The sequence below is a fragment of the Equus quagga genome, chromosome 4 (assembly GCF_021613505.1).
Source record: "Equus quagga isolate Etosha38 chromosome 4, UCLA_HA_Equagga_1.0, whole genome shotgun sequence".
NCBI lineage: Eukaryota > Metazoa > Chordata > Mammalia > Perissodactyla > Equidae > Equus > Equus quagga.
Genome location: NC_060270.1, coordinates 85,458,616 through 85,481,009, shown reverse-complemented (window position 1 = coordinate 85,481,009; position 22,394 = coordinate 85,458,616). Strand labels below are relative to the sequence as shown.

Below are 22,394 nucleotides of genomic sequence, written 5' to 3'. Positions count from 1 at the left end.
AGAAATGATAAATGAGCAAAGCTTTTTCTAGGGGTAATGTACTTCTTTAAATTTTCAATTTTGACTTGGTTTTATATAAGATGTTTTTGTGAGTATGAATTGCCAAAAACACTTGGTGCTTAATAAGGCATAGAATGTTTGCAAATTTGGTAGCCCACAGAAAGCGTAAAGATATACAATTAATTACAATTTTCTCATAATAGAAAGATAGCACATTTTTGCACTTTCTCACTTCCTCAGAATAAAAACATGCACACACACACACTCCCTAATTCATATAGTTCCCAGTCAGCAATGTCATTTATTTGAGTGTTTTTCATAAAATCCTGTCATGTGCTTCTGGTCATGTTGCTGGCCTTCGTCCAGTGCAGACATATTTTGACTGTCATTTGACATCAAGGAGAAGAAAAGGTGTTTTATTTAGAAGTAGATAGTGTTGAAACTAACAGAAAACAGCTTAGGAGGAAAAGGGCTTTAAATTAGTGGTAAAATGGCTTGCAGCTTGTTTCTCTTCTACTCACTCAATCAAACTTACCTAAGTGATGCCTGGGCTGTGGGATGAAATGAGACTGGTATTTGTTTCCTATTGTTGTTGTAATAAATTACCACAAACTTAGTGGCTTAAAGCAACACAAGTATATTATTTTACAGTTCTGGAGGTCAGAAGTCTAAAGAGTGTCCACAGGACTGAGTTGCTTTGGTGGCTCTAGGTGAGAATCCATTTCTTTGCCTTTTCCAGCTTCTAGAGGCTACCCACATTCCTTGGCTTGAGGTCCCTTCCTCAGATCACTCCAACTTCTGTGGTCACACCTTCTTCTCTCCCCTCTGACTTCCCTCTTCAAAGAAACCTTGTGATTACATTGGGCTCACCTGGATAGTCTAGGATAGTCTCCTCACTTCAAGATGCTTAGTCACATCTGCCCAATCCCTTTTACTAAGTAAGGTGACATATTCACAATGGTCTAGGAATTAGGACGTGGACGTCTCTGGGGTACCATTATTCAGCCCACCACAGGGCTCTTATTCAAGCATTTGATTAGTCTCACAAAATCAGTCTTAGCTTCAGGGATAACAGAGCTCTAGGCAGAGTTGTATGCTAATTTTAAAATACAAAAACATGTGTACATATTGTGTGAGTGTGTTTGCACATATGTCTGTAGTTAAAGTTTCTAAATCACCAATAATGACTCAGCATGACAATGGTAATTATTAGTTAAAAATCATATTACCACTGAAATGTGGATATGCTTCATTACTAATTGGCCCTCTAATTCAAGCCTGGGCAGATTTTTAAGGATAGATTTAACCTAGATAAATAACACCATGATTTATAACTTTTTTGTGTATAATAGGGGTTATTTTTCACTCAACCATAAATTTTGAAAAGATAAATTTTTTTGGCAAAGTGAAACGGCCAGGTTTGACCTGGGATTTTTGGTGAGGAAGATTGGCCCTGAGCTAACATCTGTGCCAATCTTCCTCTATTTCATATGTGGCACACTGCCACAGCGTGGCTTAATGAGTGGTACATAGGTCTGCACCCAGGATCCAAACCCTTCAGCCCCAGGCTGCTGAAGTGGAGTGTGCCAACTTAACCGTTATGCCACCGGGCTGGCCCCAGGTTTGACCATTATTGACCTACTTCCCCCCATTCCAATCTCCCAAAGCATGCATAATCTGAATATATTGTTTTTATTCTTATTAAACATGAACTTAAAATGGTGAGTTGCACCATTTTATCTTACACTTAGAACAATGATATTCCTAAAGGAATTAGCTTTTTTAAAAAAACTATCACTAATATATTTGTCTAAGTTACCATTGTACAACCAGCTATTGTAAAAGTATAATTTTCAGCATAGTCTTTAAGAGACTCTGGAGGATAACACTGAATCTCTATCAAGTTTGGTTTGTAGTTTCCATGGATGCTTTAATTTTATATGGTATAATCTTTACTATTCAGGGTATTTTATCTTAACCATGGGAGAATTTAGTTTTATTTTTGTGATTAACTAAATAAAGCTATGTATGATTCTGATAACAAAACACAAAACATTAGTATTAGCTTGGTTTTTCTTTTCCCACTCTCTTTCAAAAAATAAGGCATATAATTCTTTTCAGAAAATTTGATTTTTTTTCCACTGAGATCACCTTGTTAAGGCAAATATGAAGTCTAAGACAGAACCCTCTGCCCTCCAGGGGCTCAGCACCCAATAGCTACAATATATAGGGCAAAATACAGTAGGAGTTTTGTGGTGGTTTGAGTGGAGTGTTATGGAACCAGTAATGGAGGAAGAAAATGTTCAATTAACATTTCAATTAAATGTTTCAATTAAATGTTTCAATTAAAGGAGGTAAAGAGTCATTGGACTTTAGAGAAGGACTAAAATTTTGTTATGTGGGAAAGGGCATTGGAAGCAAAGGAATGAACAGTAAAAACACATAAAATGATACATTTAGGGAAAGTAAATAGAACAGTATGAAAAGCTAAAAGTATAGACTGCATGTTAAAAGGATAATAGAAGAAAACATTGGAGAAGAAGTACTTTAACCATATTATAAAAAACAGCTTAAATGGAATTCTGAGGAATTTATTCTCCATCTACATTTGCACATTTTTCTGGAGTATGTAAATATAAAGGAAAAAAATTTAAGGTACTTCCTGATACTGATAACTAACATTGTTCCTTTAATTTTGTATGAGCTTTATCAAAATTTGAAGTCGAATTAGTAATATATTTTTAAATATTTTTGTAGAGACCTACAAAAATTCTCTTCTCCTGGTAATAAATTCATTTCCTGTTATATGAGAAGAAAGGAAATATAACCATGTCTCTCTTTTAGTAATTATGAATGCTGTATTGTAAGCCATTCTGTTTATGTTAGCAATGACATAGAGATATAATAAATAAATATTGTAGAGGTTAACCAAGTTCTAAAAACCTAAGTCCCGGCATTTTCCCATTGCTTAGCTTGTGCAAGAGTTGTACTTGTTCTTTAACTCAGCTAGGATCAATATTGGACTCTTCAGGAATTTAGCTGTTGAATGGCTATTGGTCCTTGTTTGCCTTTAATTTATAATTAGCTACTGGATTTCATCATTTGTATTTCCCTTAAATGTCCCTATAGTGTCCTGTTAAGCATTCAGTAGGCAGACAAGGTGTTGGTAAACTAACTTTCACATTAGTATTTGAATAGCAAAGTCAACTTCTAAGGGAAACGCATACCATTCTTATAAATTAATTATGATGAAATAACTCAAGAAGCTGGAGGCTACATAGTTATTCAAGAACCCTATTGATAGATATTAGTTTTACTGTTTGATTTTGATAGTTCCTGTTTTTTGTAAAGATCAAAATTAGCAGTTCATTGTGATATTAAAATGAGAAAATATAAATTAGCTAGTCTGTGGCAACTCAAGTACATAAGTCTTTCAGCTAAGACTATCTGTAACCAACTTCCACAAATATCATTATCAATTTTTATTAAAACGAGTAATTTAATGTTTTCATATAAGTGTAACAGGATTATCATACTAAGCTTTTCTCATGCCAGGATGAATTCAAACTCATTCAACTCTATAGGCTATGGTTGTCCTAATCTTTTCATGTCTTTTGATTGCAAGAGTCTGTTATTATAAAGAGATAGACATGGTACTGGCTTTGATCTTCTTCCTTAGGGATGTAAGCAAAACTGCCTGCACATTCTCATAAGCTTCTTGTTTTAATTACAGTGTATAACATTACGTTTCATACAATAGGAAGACATTTAAAATAAGATTAGTTTGACTATCTCAGAAGTGTGGCATGAAGCATTAAATTGGATAAATGGGAAATACACATACACACAACATATTTAGCTTCTGATTCAAGGAACTCACTCCAATGGATATATTTTAAAATAGTCACCTTGAAATACTCAAAATTTATTCATTTGAATCCTATAATCATTGCTTTTAAAAACTGACCTTGAAGTGGAATATTTGGTTGAAAAATAAATGGGTGGGTTGGAGCAAGCTATTCTTAACTGCTATTTCCTAGAGGGATAATATAAAACTGTCCTCAAAATTGCGAAAATGCAAGTTGTCTTTAAAGGTTGGAGGTTGCTTAGCAAACTGGTAACACAGGCTCATTAAGTACTGAGGGTGGGTGGTTTGCATATTTTCCTAAGAGATTTTCTTTGGGGATTTTCCCAAGGGATTATTCTGTATCTATGGCTCAGTGTAGGTGACCATTTGGATGTTAATACAAAACAAAATGAGCAACATTCATTTGTCAAATATATAGTTTTCCATCTTGCCTGATCCTCCTTGCTGTTAGAAAGAAATCCTTTTACAAATTCCTAGCTGATTTCTTTTCCAGTTCTCCACAGCAGTTATTCTAAAGCTTTACCACTCTTTCCAATTCCACCTTCCTCAAATTTCAAAAAATAATCTTGTTTTTCAGTTCTTTGAAAAAACACAACCAGGTTGGAATACCTTAAATTTCTTCTCCACCAGCTAATAATTTATCTCTTTCGTTTTTCTATGATTTCTTCCTGAAGGCAAGTGCTCCTACTACTGTTTAGGTTCCTATTCCACCCCTTCCAATTCTTGGGAAACTCCTCCAGTTTCATATCCTTCTTGCACCTGCAGTCTCTTTTCCTTCTGTGACACCTTTCCCTAAGCCTACAAACACACTCCATCTTTTCAGAACTCATCATACTTGAACTTTATAACTAGTGACCCCCTTCCCCAATCCAGTTCTTGAAATTTTGCCTGGTCTTATTAAATCCGTTTTCCCCTTGCCCTTCTCCACTTGTATCACTGGCTGAACTTTCTGTCTCCTGTGTCTCCTTGCCTGACTTACTCTTACCTCTTTGCCTTTCTCCTCCCTCCTCATCCACTTCAATTTAATTTCATCTACATCTATTGCTTTGGTTTTTCACTTTCTTCTTGCAGCACCAGTTCTGTTCTGTGTTTCCAGTTTTGATAGTTCTCCCGAATTTCAAACTTAGATGGATGACTGCCTATTGCATATTTATTTTTGGATGCCCCCAAGCACCTGATACTCAGAATATTCCAAAAACAGTTGAAAAGTCATAAATCTGAAGTCAGAGATCTGAATTTAGGATTCTGACATTTAATGACATGGTGAGTAAGATATTTGACTTCAATTTCTTCATCCGTCTTGAAAGTTCATTCTGCCAACAAATGCATCCACACAACCATCCCCTCTCACCTATGTTGTTGCAATAGCATCGCAGCTGGTCTCCCTGCTTCCCCTTTTTCTTCACTGCAGCCTATTTTTAACACAGTAGCCAGAGGCATCCTTTAAAAAAGTAAGTTAGATTGTTTCTCTCTACTCAGAACCTTCCAATGACTTCTCATTTTGACTTTTAGTAAAACCTAAGGGCTTCGTCTGCCACCTTCAACCCATATTCCCTGATTCTCTGACCTCAACTCTCCCTTCTTTCTCTTTTTCTCCAGCCACTCTGAACTCTTTTCTGTTTCTTAAATTTGCTGAGCCCCCTCCTGCCTCGAGTCCTTAGTATATGACCTTTAGCACATGACCTTTTATTCTACTAGATGTCACTCTCACCTTCTATAAGCTTTTATTCAAATATCACTTTGTCAGTGACATTCTCTGACCACCTTATTTAAAATTGTACCTCTATACCCCTCAGTCTCCAACTCTTAATTCCCTTCTCCCCGTAGGTTTTATCTTTTAATATACTATATAATTAACTCATTTATTTTATTTTTGCTTCTTTTCTCCTACTATAATGTAAGCTCCATGATGGCAGGGATTTCTGCTTTTTTTTCCCCATCATTGTATCCCCAGTGCTTAGAACATAGAAGAACCCAGTTTGTATATATTGAATAAATAAATGAATGAACAAATTTAGATATGGAATGTGGAAGGGATTTTTGAGCTAAGAAGCTCTATAAAAATACTAATTATTCCTACTATTATTATTCCAGTGCCCCAATGACTAGACTCACCTGCATGTTTACACACACACACACACACACACAATATCTTTTTTTCTTAATGTATGTTATGTCCTATCTTGGTTTTGAGACACCATACAATGAGTTTCTGAGGCTATTCACATAGATACATATTTAAGCCTTTCAACCATTTAGTTACCAGTTCCAAACTCTTACATTACTTGGAGCAAAGTCTTCATTTCATTCCCCACTACTTTAGTTCAATCATCTTGAACTTTTCTCTGCTGCAGTAGTCTCCTACCAGATGACTTTGTAGTGTATTTTATCATTAATAACATTTCTTAAGTACTATTTCATGGCTTCAGATTATCTACAAGATACTTCCTATGGTAATCAAGGTCCTGTGTTACCGACCTGGACTTACATTTTTGAGATGCTATTTTCCAACACCATAAATGGTTCTTTGTGGTCCACTTTATTATTTTATCCTTTCAACAAGTTCTTATTGATTATTTACTGAGTCAGACACTATGCAATGGCATTTATCAAGGCACTATCTCTTTTCCCCTCTCCTCATAGCAATTTGTTATAGTTTGGGAGGAAAGAAGAAAGAGAAAAACTTAGCATCTCAAGATCATAGATCAAATGCAGAGTAGCTAGAGGTACAATGAAGATCTATTCTGATTTTTCTGAAATAGACTTGGTTTATACCTCTTGCCCAGTATCATTACTAATAAGCCTTCCTTCACCCTCAGAACTCTCCCAGTTTGGTAACAAATTATATTGTCTCTTTGTCTATAAGCAAAATAATTTGAACTTTATCTCATGCTCTTTCCATACATTAACAAGAAAGTTATGTGATAGTCCAAAGCAAAATTTAAGTTCCCGTCCTCCAGCACTGGAACATACTTATAAATATCACACTTACTGTTTGGCAGAGAAAACCCAGGTCTTGTAACCTGAATTTTATTTCAATTTTAGTAGAAAACTTTTTTTTTTGGTCTCAAATGTGTTTTAATAATTACTTCCTTAGCAATTTTGTTACTCTCTTCCTTATCTGGAATGTCCTATATTTACTTTCTATTTATCCCAATCCTACCCATCTTTAAAATAATGCTCATCATCCACAAACTATTCTTCGTGTTTGTCTCCACCTGTTTCTACCTGTGGTCTCTCCTCTTAGGAGTTATTTTCTATGTCATTTACTTAACAACTTTTTGTATACAAAGTGTTTTTTTCCCCTGGATCTATTGGCACAAGTAAGTAGTCTGCCGGACCCTTGAAGACAAAGACAGTGACTTTGAATCTATAGCAGCAAGTGTAGGGCTAAAAACAGAGTATGCTCAAGCAACTTAATGTAAAAAACAACAATTGTGATAGCAGTGGTAATGAGTGTGATATTGATGGTGAATTCATTGGAACATATAGTAAGATTAAGATAAAATAATATGAATTTTCGGGAAATATCTATAGTTTGAGACTGGAAGAAATTGACTATATATCCATATCTATAGATTAAAGATGTGTGTGTGTGTGTGTGTGTCTGTAATGTATATTTATTGAAAGTTATGTTGTTGTTGGGCGAAAGAGGTTGAGGGAGAGAAAGGAAAGATATACCAATTTTTATCAAAACATTGAGTGGAAGATACACCATCATTTTGTATATTGCTAAGGAAAAAAATCCCAATTAAGCTATGATCTAACACTTTCATATCACTTAGAATTTTCATTTGGTATATGTTTTTTTGGTATAATTTGGTATATATCCTCTTTACTGATGGATTTTCTTTTATCTTGAATCATTCCTTATATACACAACAAAAGTTTAAGTGATATCACAGGACTAAGGTATTCCTAACACTGCTTTGCATTCAGAAGTCGTCAATTGTAAAAAACATTTCTATTTCAGACATGTTAAAATACAAAAAAGAAATATTTTGTTGAATGGATTCATAAGGTATAAGTAAGTATATTGCAAAAACCAACATCCAACATCTGATGAGTTTACTAGGACTTGAGGAAAGGCAACAGATCCTAAATATTATGAAATGATGGGAAGAAAATAGTGGACTTTTTGGATACCACCAACTGTAGAAACTTGAGTTAGAAGAAGATTTATGGAAATTTACTACCACTTTTGCTGTCTAGCAGCAGAAACTGTCACCTGGGAAGTCATAGCAAAAAAAGAGAAGGAAATATTATGATAGTGGGTGTCTAATTGATGTAGAGACATGAAGCCCCAGTATCAGGATAGATGGTTAAGAACTGAATACTCAGATATGGAGTTTAAGTCCAATATTTAACTTTTATTACTGATTTTTCTTTCTCTTGGAGCAGAGGAGGAAACTAAAATTTCTATGCTCAGGAACTTCTGCTTTGGATCAACATCTTCTATAAAACCCTCTTGCTGTGATATCTATATACCTTATCCCATATGACATAGCCTCTAGTCACACACACAAACAGAATTCTTAAGCATTTCCAGAATGGATTGCGTAAGACCACAACAAAGTCAAGTCTATCAAAATTGTATGTTTGAACTGAGTGGCTAAAATTCAGAAAAATAATTGGTTTAGTTTTGCTGCTGAACAGAAAATGTGGATCACATTCATATACCTTTTATGTATTGCTTTCTCACATTTCATCTTTGTACTGCTCTTTTGTTCATGTTCAGATCATTCATATTTTATTTCGAAACATTTTCATTTTCAGATCAGCAGTTGTGTGATCCTGGTGAATTTCTTTGCCACGATCATGTGACTTGTGTCTCCCAGAGCTGGCTGTGTGATGGGGACCCTGACTGCCCTGATGATTCAGACGAGTCTTTAGATACCTGTGAGTAGAAAGGTTCTCATGCCATTTGGATTTACCTTACATGTGAAACGAAATGTCAGTTGTTTTCACAGATGACTGGTGTTCTAGTGGATCCTTTTTTTCCCCAAATAGGCAAAGAAACTTGAAACTTTTTTTGTGTTCCTTTAAAATGACTACGTGAATGAGAGCATAAAATTCAGTTTTGTTGTATGAATTAACTTATGAAGGGAAGAAAATGCAAGGTCAATTATTTTAATGTGATTGTGTTACTACTAGAAAAAAATGACTTGAAGAGAAAAAAATATCCTTTAAACAACATTAAAAGGGAATAAGACTCTCTCTGATAATTTATTGCACATATTTACGTATTTTGAGACAGAGAGGCATAGAAAGGAATAGTAATCAAGCTTTAGTTCCCATATTACTTCCATTAATATTTTAGGGCATTACACAAATTATTGAACGTGTTTTCTTTTGAAACCATATTTATCCATCCATGCAGAGAGGATCTTCACCTTTTATAGTATCAGATTAAGAAGCCATTGGTACACATGGATCCTAATTGTAACCATACCACTGTATCTAACTTGGAGTCCACAGAGGGCTTTGCCTACATGAAAAATGCCACTAAAACAAAATTAGAAATAATAATAGGACCACAGATAAATCTGCTGCACTTTTTTTTAAATAGCCACTATCACAAGGAGTGTGAACAATCCCCTAAATTTTGATATTGATATTTCTAGAACTTCTACTGTCGGTCTGTGCTCCCCATGCAAGCAGGTCAGCCAGCTTATCAATATCATCCTCACAGCAGCTATGTAGATCTGTGAGGTCAAAGTGGAAAAAAAAAATCCATCATCCTTATTGCCTGATATTGTAGAGATAACAATTGTTGGTTCCATTTTCCATTTTTATCTATTTGTTTACAAATCTCGCAGACAGGACCATATAAATTTTGATGAAAATCTTGCCGTTAGAAAGTAGAGACAATGCTTGTTCATTTTCTTTATGTTTGCTAGTGTTTCTAAAGTTTCTCAGCATATGGGTACTTGATATTTGCACTAATTGCTTCTCTTTATTTTGAGCAGCCCACTCCTTCCATAGGAAGAGGTCGTAGTTGTTAACTACATTTGCAATCTTCAGAAATTTCACCAGTTTACTTCTGAAAACCTTTAGTAGACTCCCTATAGCATAGAAAAGGTTCTAGGCACGATAAGATTTTACAAAATAGATTAATAGGAAAAAACTCTATGGATAATAAAATTTGTTAAGTCTGTACAATGGAATATTTCTTGGCAATAAAAAAGAATGAAGAACTCATACATGCTATGTGGATAAACCTTGGAAACATTGTGCTAAGGAAAAGAAGCTAGTCACAAAAGACCACATATTTTATGATTTCATTCATATGAAAAATCTCAAATAGGCAAATCCATAGAGATAGAAAGTAGATGAGTGATGAGCAGTGCCTGGTGGTGTGGAAGGCAATGAGGAATGACTGCCAAAGAGTATGGGGTCTCTTCTGAGGGTGATGAAAATGTTCTAAAACTAGTTTACATTGAAGCTTGCACAATTTTACTAATATGCTTAAAACATCAAATTGTACATGTTAAATGGGTGAATTGTATGGTATTGAGTTATATCTTAGTAAAGTTGTTTAAAAATGGAAAATAATCTCAATATTATGCCTATGGGTGCATAGTAATGTGAAAAGACAAGAATAATAAATCTTCTGGCTATGAAATATATAAGCAGTGGGACCATATTTCAAATAGATAAGTAGTGGGACTTAACTGTTTCTAAGCTTTGGCTGTCCCCTATCTAAGTGCCATCTTGGAATTCTCTCCTCACTAGTTGGAAGGAGATATTCCCATAACATAATGAGAATAAAAAGTTAAATTTTTGAGTTTTGCTACTGGAGTCTTGCATCTCTGCCCTGATCCTCCCATCGATTTCTTGAAGGGAAAAATGACTGAGGCATCAGATAGATTTGTACGATCCATATGCAGGAAGGCCAAGTTGACAGAGAAATGCTGTGGAACTGTATATCTGGCACAGTGGAAAAGCCATTGAGAAGTAAAGGCTGGATAGCCTATCTAGGCAGGAATTCCTTTCCTGCTGGTGAAGAACAATGATATTCCCTTTGTGCTCAAGAGGGAGCTCAGTAGGAGAATCAGACTGGAGATGATCTGTGGTACAGAGGAAGAGCAAAGCCCTGTCTGGTCAAAACTAAAGCCCAGAAAGGAAAGACACCTCGCAGTGAACGCCAAAGTGGGTGGATTACAAATATTTCACTCTCCCTCCCATGCCCACTCCATGCTTGAGGAACATGGCTGATGCCCTGCAGGGGATGCCCACACCTCTGTTTGCCAGCCAGCATCCACTTTGATTGATTGATCGTCTACTCTTAATGGTCAGTGTCTCCACCACAATGTTGTTAAATATTTTGAATATCCATCTTGCCCAGAAGGTAGACATCACTTTGGGTATGGGGAAGAAGGTAGGTCCTTCAACTCACAGAGACTATGGGTCTTAGCAAACTGATGCCTCAAATTAGCAATTACATGAGGGTTAATTAAAAATAGGGATAGATTTTCTGCTTACTTAGTTTTTAAAATGAAATTCATACCTGCTCAAGATATTTTTGGCAGTTGTTAAGTACATAGTTATTTTCCTCCTCAATAAAATTTGATTAATTCAATTTAAAAATCTTTCTTCATTTTGCCCATTCTTATTCTATCATTGAACATCAAAATTGCTGAATATCCTTAAAGGCCACACTAAAACTATTCTTATGTCAATATAGCCACATAACAACGACAAAGAAATAACTATTTTTCTAACTAGGTGTTTAATCTGAGCAGCATATTTTGATCTACATTTAAGTAGTCTGTTTCAGATAAATGGTTTCAGTTGGTACTAATTGAAATCTGAACAAGCGTAGAAAAAAACCTTTATGAAAAATATCAGACTTTTCTCAAATTTAAGTTTCTCAATCCAGATGTTCACAATTACCATTTTCCCTAATCATAGTGCTTTGTAATGTGTTGTTTTACGACATTCATATGCAGTCATCACTGATCTACATAAAATAATTGCATAATTTTATAATTATATGAATGTATACATTCAGTGTGAAAGATAAATGCTAGAAATCAAAAACCTTGAAGATTGATTCTTAGGAAGGGTAATTTTGTGCTCAATGTATGAACAAAAGTGTGTTATCTTCTTTGATTTGAACATAGAGTATGTTGTATCTACAAAATATTAGATGAAAACAGCTGATGCAGTATGCTTATTTTTCCTAAATCCACTTAGCTTTTAAAATGATAAGAAGACCAATATCACGTAGAATTTATTATGAAATTGTGAAAGCCCTGCAATGACAGAATTCTAACAGGAAAAAAATAGATATTGTCAAGAAAGAGGAAAAGATTTGCTTGTGAAATGCTGATGACTGAAATACTTCAGAAGATAAACATACATGCAGAAAACCAAGAAATCTTGGAAATTATATGATATTTAGATATTTGGGCATCTGAGAGGTCAATGTGCACAAATTTTCCTCCTCTTCAGTGTTTGTTTAGGCCCAGGCTGTAGGAGTATTCTCTAGCATCCATGAAGCAGGAGTTACAGCTCACTAACAGCAATACAGACAAAAAATCACTTGTATGGTGTTGATTTACCACTAAGCTGATTGCATGTTAGGACGAGTTTTCTAAAACACGAAATTTGAGAAATTTAATAATTATATCCTGTCCATTGAGTACGAGAAATGATTCTTTAGCTTTATATTGGAAATGAAAGTCTTTATTTCTCTACGTTATTTGAAGTAATTTTTCAAGTGTCTGAAAGGCTCACCATCTTTAGGTCCTGTGAGGCAATGAGAATAGAAAATCAGGAAAATCACCGTCTTTCTACTCACTGCTTTCTACCCAGTGTTGTTAGTCTAACGTGATGTGTGATGAGAATTAAAATGAATAGTAGAAATGCTTATTTGTGGAATGAAAGCTTGGTACCACCTGTGGCAGAGAAGTCTTCTTGAAAGGCACTTTTATTCTGAGTTATTCAAAATTTAATTCCTTCTAGGATTTTCTGTTGAATTCTTAATGATACTTCCTTTCCAACAATCAGCTCCAGCTGATGTCTGATATTCTCTGGGAATCTGATGTTAATGTCCTTAAAACCAGATTCTTCCTTTTTAAGTCGGGAAGGTATTAGCCCTGCTGTTTCTCCTTCTCCCCAATTGGCCTACACTACCCCTCTTCAGAAAATCATTTGAAGTCCTTCAGTTACAGATCACGTTTTGGATTTAAGGACTCATTGGCCAACAAAGGAGAATAAAAATGGCCTTACAGGAGGGTAATATTTGCAACCTGGATAGTTGTTGGGATAATTTACACATTGATTCTGTTCTGTCCTATCCTTCTGCAGGGATCAGCAAACCTTTCCTGTAAAGGACCAGATAGTAAATATTTTAGGGTTCATGAGCCTGTATGATCTCTTTGCATATTCTTCTTTTTTGTTGTTTGTTTTTAAAACTTTTTAGAATGGAAAAAATATTCTCAGCTAAACAGTCTGTAGGAAAAAGAGGCCAAGGTCAGATGTGGTCAGCAGGCTGTAGCGTTGTGACACTGTTGGGTCATAGCTGAACCATATCTGCTGTTTACAGTTGTGGAGGTGGGTCTGTGTACAGGTACTGCTGCCACAGGGAGCAGCATAACCCCCCACAGTGGAAGTTTGCAGCACAGAGCTGTGTGCCTACCTACCACCTTATGGTGCCAGATTCAGGCAATATGGTGTCATCTACAAAGCGGGGTTCTTTCTTCTATTTTTGCATACCTCCTTATTGGTTAGGATTGCATTTGAACACATGGAGCATGAACAGTAGCTTGACCAAATAAGGGGTTTTTTTCATATAAAAAGCTGCAAAAGTGGCCAATTCAGGACTGATATGGCAACTCTAGAATAACACCATGCTTCTTCGATCTTTCTGCCTTGTCATACTTTGCATGGAGTTGTCAGTCTTTTACCTGCAATATGGCTGCTCTGCCTCCGCCAGCAGATAATATCATTTGAGGCAGAAAGAAGGGAGAGAGAAAATGGAAAAGGCAAGTGCCAGCCAAGTCTCTCTGTTTATCAGGAAAAATAGTTTTTACAGCAATCAAACTCAGTAGATTTCTGCTGAGATCTCCTTGGACAGAGCTAATCATATAAGGTATGGGGCAATAAGTATTTTCAATAGGTCCTGTTGCTTTCCAAAATAAAATTTCTGGTTCTTCCTGTAAAGAAAAAGGGGAGAATAGATACTGGATAGGCAGAGGCCCTGGGTAGCATGTGCTACAGTGTCCTTCACTCTCCTTCCTTCTCTCCATCTACTGCGTGGGAGGTGACAGGCACAATGCATGATCAGTGCTTCTGAATCCCAACTGCTTGGCTACAAAGCCAGTTCCCCTACGGATATCTTTGCTCTTGGGCAACTAACTTAACCTTTCCAAGGCTCCATTACCTCATCTATACCATGGACATGATGATACCTGCCTCACAGTAAAAGTGCTTAGAATAGTGCCTGTTCCGTAGTAAGATTCCTCTCCATGCCACACTGGACCTGCGTTTCAGATGCCCAGAACTCTGAGCAAGCACCTTACCCTGAGGATCTTTGGAGAGAGCATCCTAACTGGCCCCTCTTAATAGACCTTCTCCCTTTCTTACTGATAATTAGTTTTATTCTCTAAGGATGTGGCTAGGAATAGGATTAATTTACCACATACACTGATTCAAGTTAAGTCGCTAACAGTTTTTAATAATTAGGTATATTACACTCAAATATTATGACAAATCTGGTATAGAGATTTTGAGACAGGTGGCTTTTTCCAGGAACTCTTCCAAAAACATCATGTTGACTAATTGACTAAAGTTAAAATACATGGCTAAAAAACACATTCGTGAATAATATTGTTTAATCGACACTGCAGTCCTAAAATATAGATGTTATCTCATTTCAAGAAATGAGGAAATTGAGTTTATGATCCTTCTGTCTTCCTCTATGTTGGCTGTTATTGGTGAAAGCAGAGTTTATATTTCTTTGAACTTGTCCTCCTTTTTTTGAAATACTGAAGTAAAGAAGGATCCAACTCCTAAGAGGACCCCTTAGGGCACCTAATTTAAAAATATTAAATTATACGTGTCATTTGAAAAACACAGAAGTCTATCCCAACAGGGTTGTATCACACTGAGTTAGGGAGTGATCAATTGTAATTGAATAATGCAGTAAAAATAACAAGTCTCCTGGGTAATAGAGAGAGAAGCATTTATGAAAAATGAAAATGGCTGTAAGTTATTAAGGTTAGATGTGCCTCTGCATGAATTACCCATTTCTTCTATTGTGTATCTCTTGTTGTGAAATTTTAACCTTTATTTAGATAGCAGGATATTAATGAACTTCTTATATTCATAGAATGACCTTTCCCCTAGGATATAGGGTAGAAACCCTTTTATAATTTTCTTCTAAACTTTCTTTCTTTGGCAGAGGTCAGAGAAATAAAATGAAATTCAGGTGGGAGGTTGTTAGCAAACAGACACTGCCCTTTAAAAGTATATCGCAGAATAGGGCCCTGAAAGTAGCCGTAGGAACAATAAAATGGATGAAAGTATGGTTCTTGTTTCTAAGTAATAGTGATTTAGAGGTCACTTTGCAATGAGCTAATATATGAGAGCCACGAAGCTAAGATTTTTTTTAGGTAAAGAAGCAGAAATGATCTTATAGATTAAAGGGAAAGCATATGAGACCCATGAGGACAGTTTATGTCTCTTTCAATTCTTTTTGTTTTGCTCTTCGTTTTATTCTGAGGCTTCTCCCTTAGCAGTAGAGAGGCCAAAAACATTGACCTTTCTTTAATAACAAAAATACTCCCACTTAAGAGTTGATATGAAGGGGTGACGGGAAGGTGGGGAAAGTACAACTGTGAATTGAAAGGGTCTGTCTCATGTTGGTCCATTTCCCTAGCACAGTAGGGGCAGAATGGGGGGTGACATTTCTCTTCATTCTGCCCCACGATGTGCTAATGGGTCTCTGAAAGTCTGCCTCTGCAATTTCAAGAAAGGCTGATTGGAGGCACAGGTGATGAAACTGAGCGCACGGGAAATTCACACAAGTGGAGCAAGACCAGTATTAACAAAGGCCTCGCTTTGTCACTCATGAAGTCACTGCTTTTTGGTTTTCTGATCCAAGATCACAGGTCACAGAATAAAAAGGGACTCAAGTCCCTCAGCCTGGATTGGAAACTATCAGGGATGAAAACTTTGAAATGATGTAGAATAAAGAGGGTAAAATAAAATAGATGAATTCTAGAGACTACTCTGATAAAATCTCCTCGGCTTAAGGGATGATGTTGTGTAAACAAATGCCCTGCAGGGCTCTAGAGGGACAAAGCTGAAGGCTGAGCAAGGAGTCTTCACAGAAACAATTCAATCCATCATTTATCCACAACTAACCTAGCATTTGGGGTTGAAGACAAAGGCTTCTTACCTTTCATGGGTGAGCAAATTTCTTCCCAGAGGACATTTTATTCTTTATAGTCAGTGTATAAAATTTACATTTGACTTTCACTCAGAAGTACTTCTAAAATGACATATTTTGCTAAATGAAGCACTAAAGTATGTTGTGTTCTAAGAACTTATTTTAATGGCAATGCCTTTCTTTCTCTCTTCCTTCCCCTGTCTTCCATCACCCTTCCCTGAAAGAAGGACATAAAACCCTACTGTAATGTGCCTATGGAAGTTTTAGTAGGACAAAGAGTATCATTATTCTACTAGTTGCTATATTGGCCCTGTCCAAATTCAGGCAGCATCATTGACTTTGGGCTGAATTTTTTTTCCTTTTTTTTTTAAAGATTGGCACCTGAGCTAGCAACTGTTGCCAATCTTCTTTTTTTTCTGCTTTTTTCTCCCCAAATCCCCCCAGTACATAGTTGTATATTTTAGTTGTGGGTCCTTCTAGTTGTGGCATGTGGGACACCGCCTCAATGTGGCCTGAAGAGTGGTGCCATGTCCACTCTTGTGATCTGAACCAGTGAAACCCTGGGCCACTGCAGCGGAGCCGGTGAACTTAACCACTCGGCCACAGGACCGGCCCCCAGGCTGAATTTTTTTAATTAAAATTTTTGTAACATTAGCTTTTCTGATTTTCCGGAAGTGAGAAATTGCTCAGAAAGGAGTAAAGTTGATGAGAAGATGGGTAACAATAGGGCTTAGGTGAGAGGATACCAATTCAGCAAATGTGGCTTATGGCAGTCCACTCAGTCTGTGGGGCTTCTTTCTTCTTTTTTATCTTTGTTTTGTTTTGTTTGTTTCACTGAAAAAAGATGGCTTAGGAGGGAAGGGTTTGCCCAAATTATTCATTTGTCCACCTTGAAGGATCAGATACAAGAGGGGAGAGTCTTTCAACTGGCACAAATCTTTCTGGGTTATCAACAGCAAAAAAAGAAAACCAACAAACAGTTACTTCCCAATATCTCTTATTGAGTTGCCAAGAGAAAAATAATTATTAATAGGAAACACTTTTCTTAGAATTCAGCATACAGCCATAAGACTAATAATTTCAATCTTTCACAAATAGGAATTACAGAAATGATTAGTACTTATATAGTACTTTGGTAATCTTTTTAAGGACATGTACATTAAATTCATCAAATATCATTTGTCCGTTGCAACTATTTTTTGAGAAAGATAGGCCAAGTGTTGTGGCCATCAAAAAAGTAAGAAATCTGAGACACAGACAGGTTGCTTGGTCAAGAGTCTCATAACTAACAGGTGACAAGGCTGAAGTAAGAGTCCAGAATTTCCATTTCCTAAGTTTCTACTGTAGCATCTGATATGGGCTGAATTTTGCCCCCTCAGAATTCATATGTTGAAGCTCTAACCCCCAGCATCTCAGAGTGAGGCTGCCTTTGGAGAATGGACCTTAAAATATCTAAGTTAAGTTAAAATGAGGTCATTAGAATGGGTCCTAATCCATTCTGATTGGAGCCCTTATAAGAGGAAATTCGGGCACACTAAGGGACACTAGGGGCACATATGCACAGACAGAAGACCATGTGAAGAGGCAGTAAGAGTGTGGCCACCTAGAGTTCAAGGAGAGAGGCCTCAGGGGACCCAACCCTTGTTGGACATCTCACTTCCAGAACTGTGAGGAAATACATTTCTACTGTATAAGCCACCCAGCATGTGGTATTTAGCTATGGCAGCCCTAGTTGACTAATACAGCATTTGTAATACATCTATTAATATTCCATTTATTTTTATACTAGTGTAAGAATAATGCAGTGATTTAAAAATTTCCTCTTTTCTTTGAAGATATATACTAGCTATCAGTGTACTAAAATTACAAGCGTTATAAGCCTGTTGAAGAGACAGGAAATGAAATCACTGTGCAGTTTCTGATGGAATAAGGGGCCCATCCCTTCAGCAGTGGTTCTAACCCTCTAAGAATGCTTAATTTAATTATATAGTCCTATTATTATGCAAACGAAATATGTTTTCAATGAAAAGTCAGTTGATAATGCCTACAGGTTTATTTTTTTCAAATATTTATAGATGATGGATTGCTCCAAAATTAAAGAAAAATAGATTTGCCCGACCCTTCCTCCTGGCGACCGGGGACACCCATTTACAGGTGCAGTTGGAAACTCATTTAGAGTTGTGGTTGGTGGCCATCTTTGCAATGCTAGCTAGTTACAACACAAAACACAAACTTGGATAGATGATCTACCATTATTTTTTGAGCAAAACACTAGACATGCATAACTAGTATATACTAGTTATAACAAGGATATTTGTAACATTCTGTATTAGGTTGCTATGATCTGTATTAGATTGTTATAATGTTTGATTCTGAATTGATCATTGGATTAGGCAATAAAGTAGATGTAGTTTGACAGTAAAAAGAAATGCTTCTTTCTCCACATGAACCTTTGGAGAATTTTGTTATAGTTTACTTTCAAATTTGCACATATTAGACAATTCAATTTTTAAAATAACTGACAGGCTATGAATTTTCACTTAAATAGTGAAGACAACTTTGTCACCGAACTAGACTTCTCATAATATATAGGCACATTGTCTTTAAGAAAACTAGAAACCATTCAATCAATCAGCATCCATTTACTGAGGAAATACTGTGTTCAAGGTGCTTACTAGGAACTGTACTTCAACCATTTGTCTCACGTGCCAGGGCTTTAGCCTATGCTAATTTAGTCCTCTATCCTGGTTAAATGCTACTATTTCTGAGTTAAAGAAGGTAGTGTTTATGATAAAGACGGTGGTGATATTACTGACACAAAATGGACGATTGATATGAGCTAGATGCTGTGCTATGAGCCTTATATGGATTCTCTTCTTTGATCCTGGCAATAACACTGAGCAGGACATCAGTTCAGTTGTTCAGGTTATGCAGAGGACTAGGGTGACATAAATATCACACCCAGCACAGGTGTATGTATTTTCCCATAGATTCAAATAAACTATATTGAAAAAGGGGCAACATTTTCTGATTTGCATGAAGTCACTATATGAGCTAATCGTAGCTCTGCCTATGACACTAACCGTGGTCCCCTTTTACTGATGACAAACATGAAGCATGAGGGAAGTTCTTTGCTGGAGGTGTTAAAGTAACCAAATGACAGAGGTGAAATTGAACACTGCACCATGCTATACAGCCTTGTAGATAAAGCAAATGAGGCTCAGAGAGGTTAAATAGATTCCACTAAGATTCTCTCTTAGTGGAGGCGAGAGTTTCATGTGCGCCTGTCTCACATTACATTTAAGTCAGTGTGTTTTCCGTTATACCACACGACCTCCTATACACACTATCCAGATATGCATATATGTGGCTATCCAATTTATATACAACCAATTTTAATTGAGTGACTTCTATGTGACAGATCCTGTGGTAGATGTTAGGAATGACAAGATCAATATGCTAAAGATGAAAGACATATAGTAACAACTGGAGAGAGGATTTTAATTCTTTTTCCAGCTAGAAAGGATGTTTACGAATGTGTATATGTTACTGTATTAATAATTATAAAAGGTATATGGGTTAACATTTATATATGCATGTATATGAACTTTATGTGTGGGCATATGAAAAAATTGAATCTGGAAAAAATAATTAATGTTTTCTTAACCTTTTTTGCTCACACACACAAACCACACGACAGACACAAACACACATGCACACCTTAATTTAGAAACACATTGTTGAGCATAACTGTGTAGATTACGAGGAAATTTTTATTAGTTTTCTATTGCTGTATAACAAATTACCACAAATTTAGCATGTTAAAACAACACCCATTTCTTACCTCACAGTTCTGTAAGTTAGAAATCTAGGCAGGATAAAATGGGTTCTCTGCTTAAAGCTTTACAAGGTTGAGATCAAAGTGTTTGTTGGGTGAGGCTCTTATCTGGAGAGTATGAGAAAGAATCTGCTTCTCAGCTCATTTAGGTTGTTGGCCAAATTCAGTTTCTTGTGATTGTAGAAATGGGGCCACAATTTCTTGATGGCTGTCAGCCTCAGCCTCTCTTAACAACTAAAAGTCACTCACATACCTTGACAGGTGACCTCCTCCATTTTCAAAGCCAGCAATCCTTTGTCAAAACTCCCTCATACGTCATGCTTCCAATCCCTGACTTCCTCTTCTGCTATCAGTTGGAAAAATCTCTCTGCTCTTAAAGATCTCATGTGATTAGAGTAGGAACATTTGAATAATTTCCCTTTTGCCATATAATACAATATAATCCTGGAAGTACTATCTCATCATATTCACAGGTTCCACCCACATTTGAAAGAGAAGGGGTTATACAAGAATGAGGGTCACTGGGAGTTGTTCTTAGCATTCTGTCTAACACAGTGTATTAGTTTGCTAGGGCTGCCATGAAACAATACCATAGGCTGGTGGCTTAAACAACAGAAGCTTATTTCCTCACAATTCTGGAGGCTACAAGTCCACGATCAAGGTGTTTGCAGGGTTAGTTTCATTCTGAGGCCTCTTTCCTTGGCCTACAGCTGGCCATCTTCCTCTGGTGTCTTCACATGGTCTTCCTGAGTATGTCTGTGTCCTTAATCTCTTCTTTTAATGACAGCAGTCATATTGAATTAAGGCCCACACATATGACATCATTTTACTTTAATCACCTCTTTAAAAGCCCTGTCGCCAAACATGGTCACATTCTGAGGTAGTGGGAGTGAGGACTTCCAACATATAAATTTTGGGAGGACCTGATTCAGCCCGTAACACACAAGATGATTTTGCTTTTCTTTTTTGATATTCTAAGACGTTAGTCACCACCTCATCTAGTAAATGTAAATGGTTCAAAAAGTTGAATGCTCCCCCTGCTTTTTGTTGTGAAGAATTTCAAGCTGACAGAAAATTTGAAAGAATAGCAAACACTTGTATACCCTAGATTTATCAACCATTAACATTTTGTGACATTTGCTTCGTTTTTTGTCTCTTTATTAATTATGTATATATTTATGTAATGTTTATACACATATACATGTTTATGTATGATTTTTGCTAAACCATTTAAATAAGTTGCAGACATTATGATGTTCTACCCCTAAATCATTCTAACAAGACATACTTTTATATGTCCATAATACCATCATAACACCTAAGAAATTTTACTTTGATATCATATTCCATCCATATTCTAATTTCTCCAACTGTCCCCAAAATATCTTTTGTAGTTTTTTTGTACCCAAACCATGATCCAACCAAGGATAATGCATTGCATATCATTGTCATGGCCTTTTAGTCGTTTTTAATCTAGAAGAGTTTCAAACTTTTCTTTTGTCTATCGTGGTACTGACATTTTCCTACAGAATGTCCCACAATTTGAATTTTTCTATTTGTTTCCTGATGATAAGACTCAGAGTAAATATTTTGCCTAGAATACCCCAAAGGTTATGACATACATTGCCCATTCTGTTGAATCAGGAAATAGGTCAGTTTGATAATAGCTTGAGAACTTGGTTACCAAAACTAAGTTACAACAAAAGTTTTCCAGAACATAAGATATACTTCTGAACTATAAAACTAAGAAATTTGAGATAAAAAATACTTTTATAGTCCTAACTATACCATTAGGAAAAACACTTAGAAAAGGATTAAAATTAAGACCTTAACATAGTGACATATCCTTATGTTATTTGAACTTGAAAATAGAAATCAACTAAAGAGTGAGGCTTTTAAATTTGAACTTTGTATCTCTTGAGTTGTGAATATCACTCTCCCTCAAAAAAATCTAATTTTGTGTTTTTGTGTTGCTCTGCGTCTAGCTATGTGTGAATGAAGCGTAGAATTACTGTCACTTCTGTTTAAGTAACAAAGAGTCTAAGTCCCTCATTACATTGTCAGGATCCTTAAGGACAGGGATTTTGCCACTCTTTGTATATCCATACATTGTTCTGCATACAATGAGCAGTTTATACATGTTTTGTCTCTCAGAGATTTAAAAGATGAATATATAGGTAGGCAGTTTAAGATATGATTCAGGCAAGTGAGAATAGTCTTATCCATTTACAAGGACTCTGTGAAGAGATATATATATATATATATGTATATATATATATATCATTATT

The 22,394-nt window shown here is 36.0% G+C and overlaps 1 protein-coding gene across 1 annotated transcript in view; it reads left to right on the top strand.

Moving 5' to 3' along the window:
* LRP1B (LDL receptor related protein 1B) overlaps positions 1-22,394 on the top strand; it is a 1,825,183-nt gene that overhangs the window by 306,151 nt on the left and 1,496,638 nt on the right. Inside the window, exon 2 of the mRNA XM_046659286.1 lies at positions 8,645-8,767. Within this exon, the coding sequence (XP_046515242.1) occupies positions 8,645-8,767 (123 nt within the window). The remainder of the gene's footprint in view (positions 1-8,644; positions 8,768-22,394) is intronic.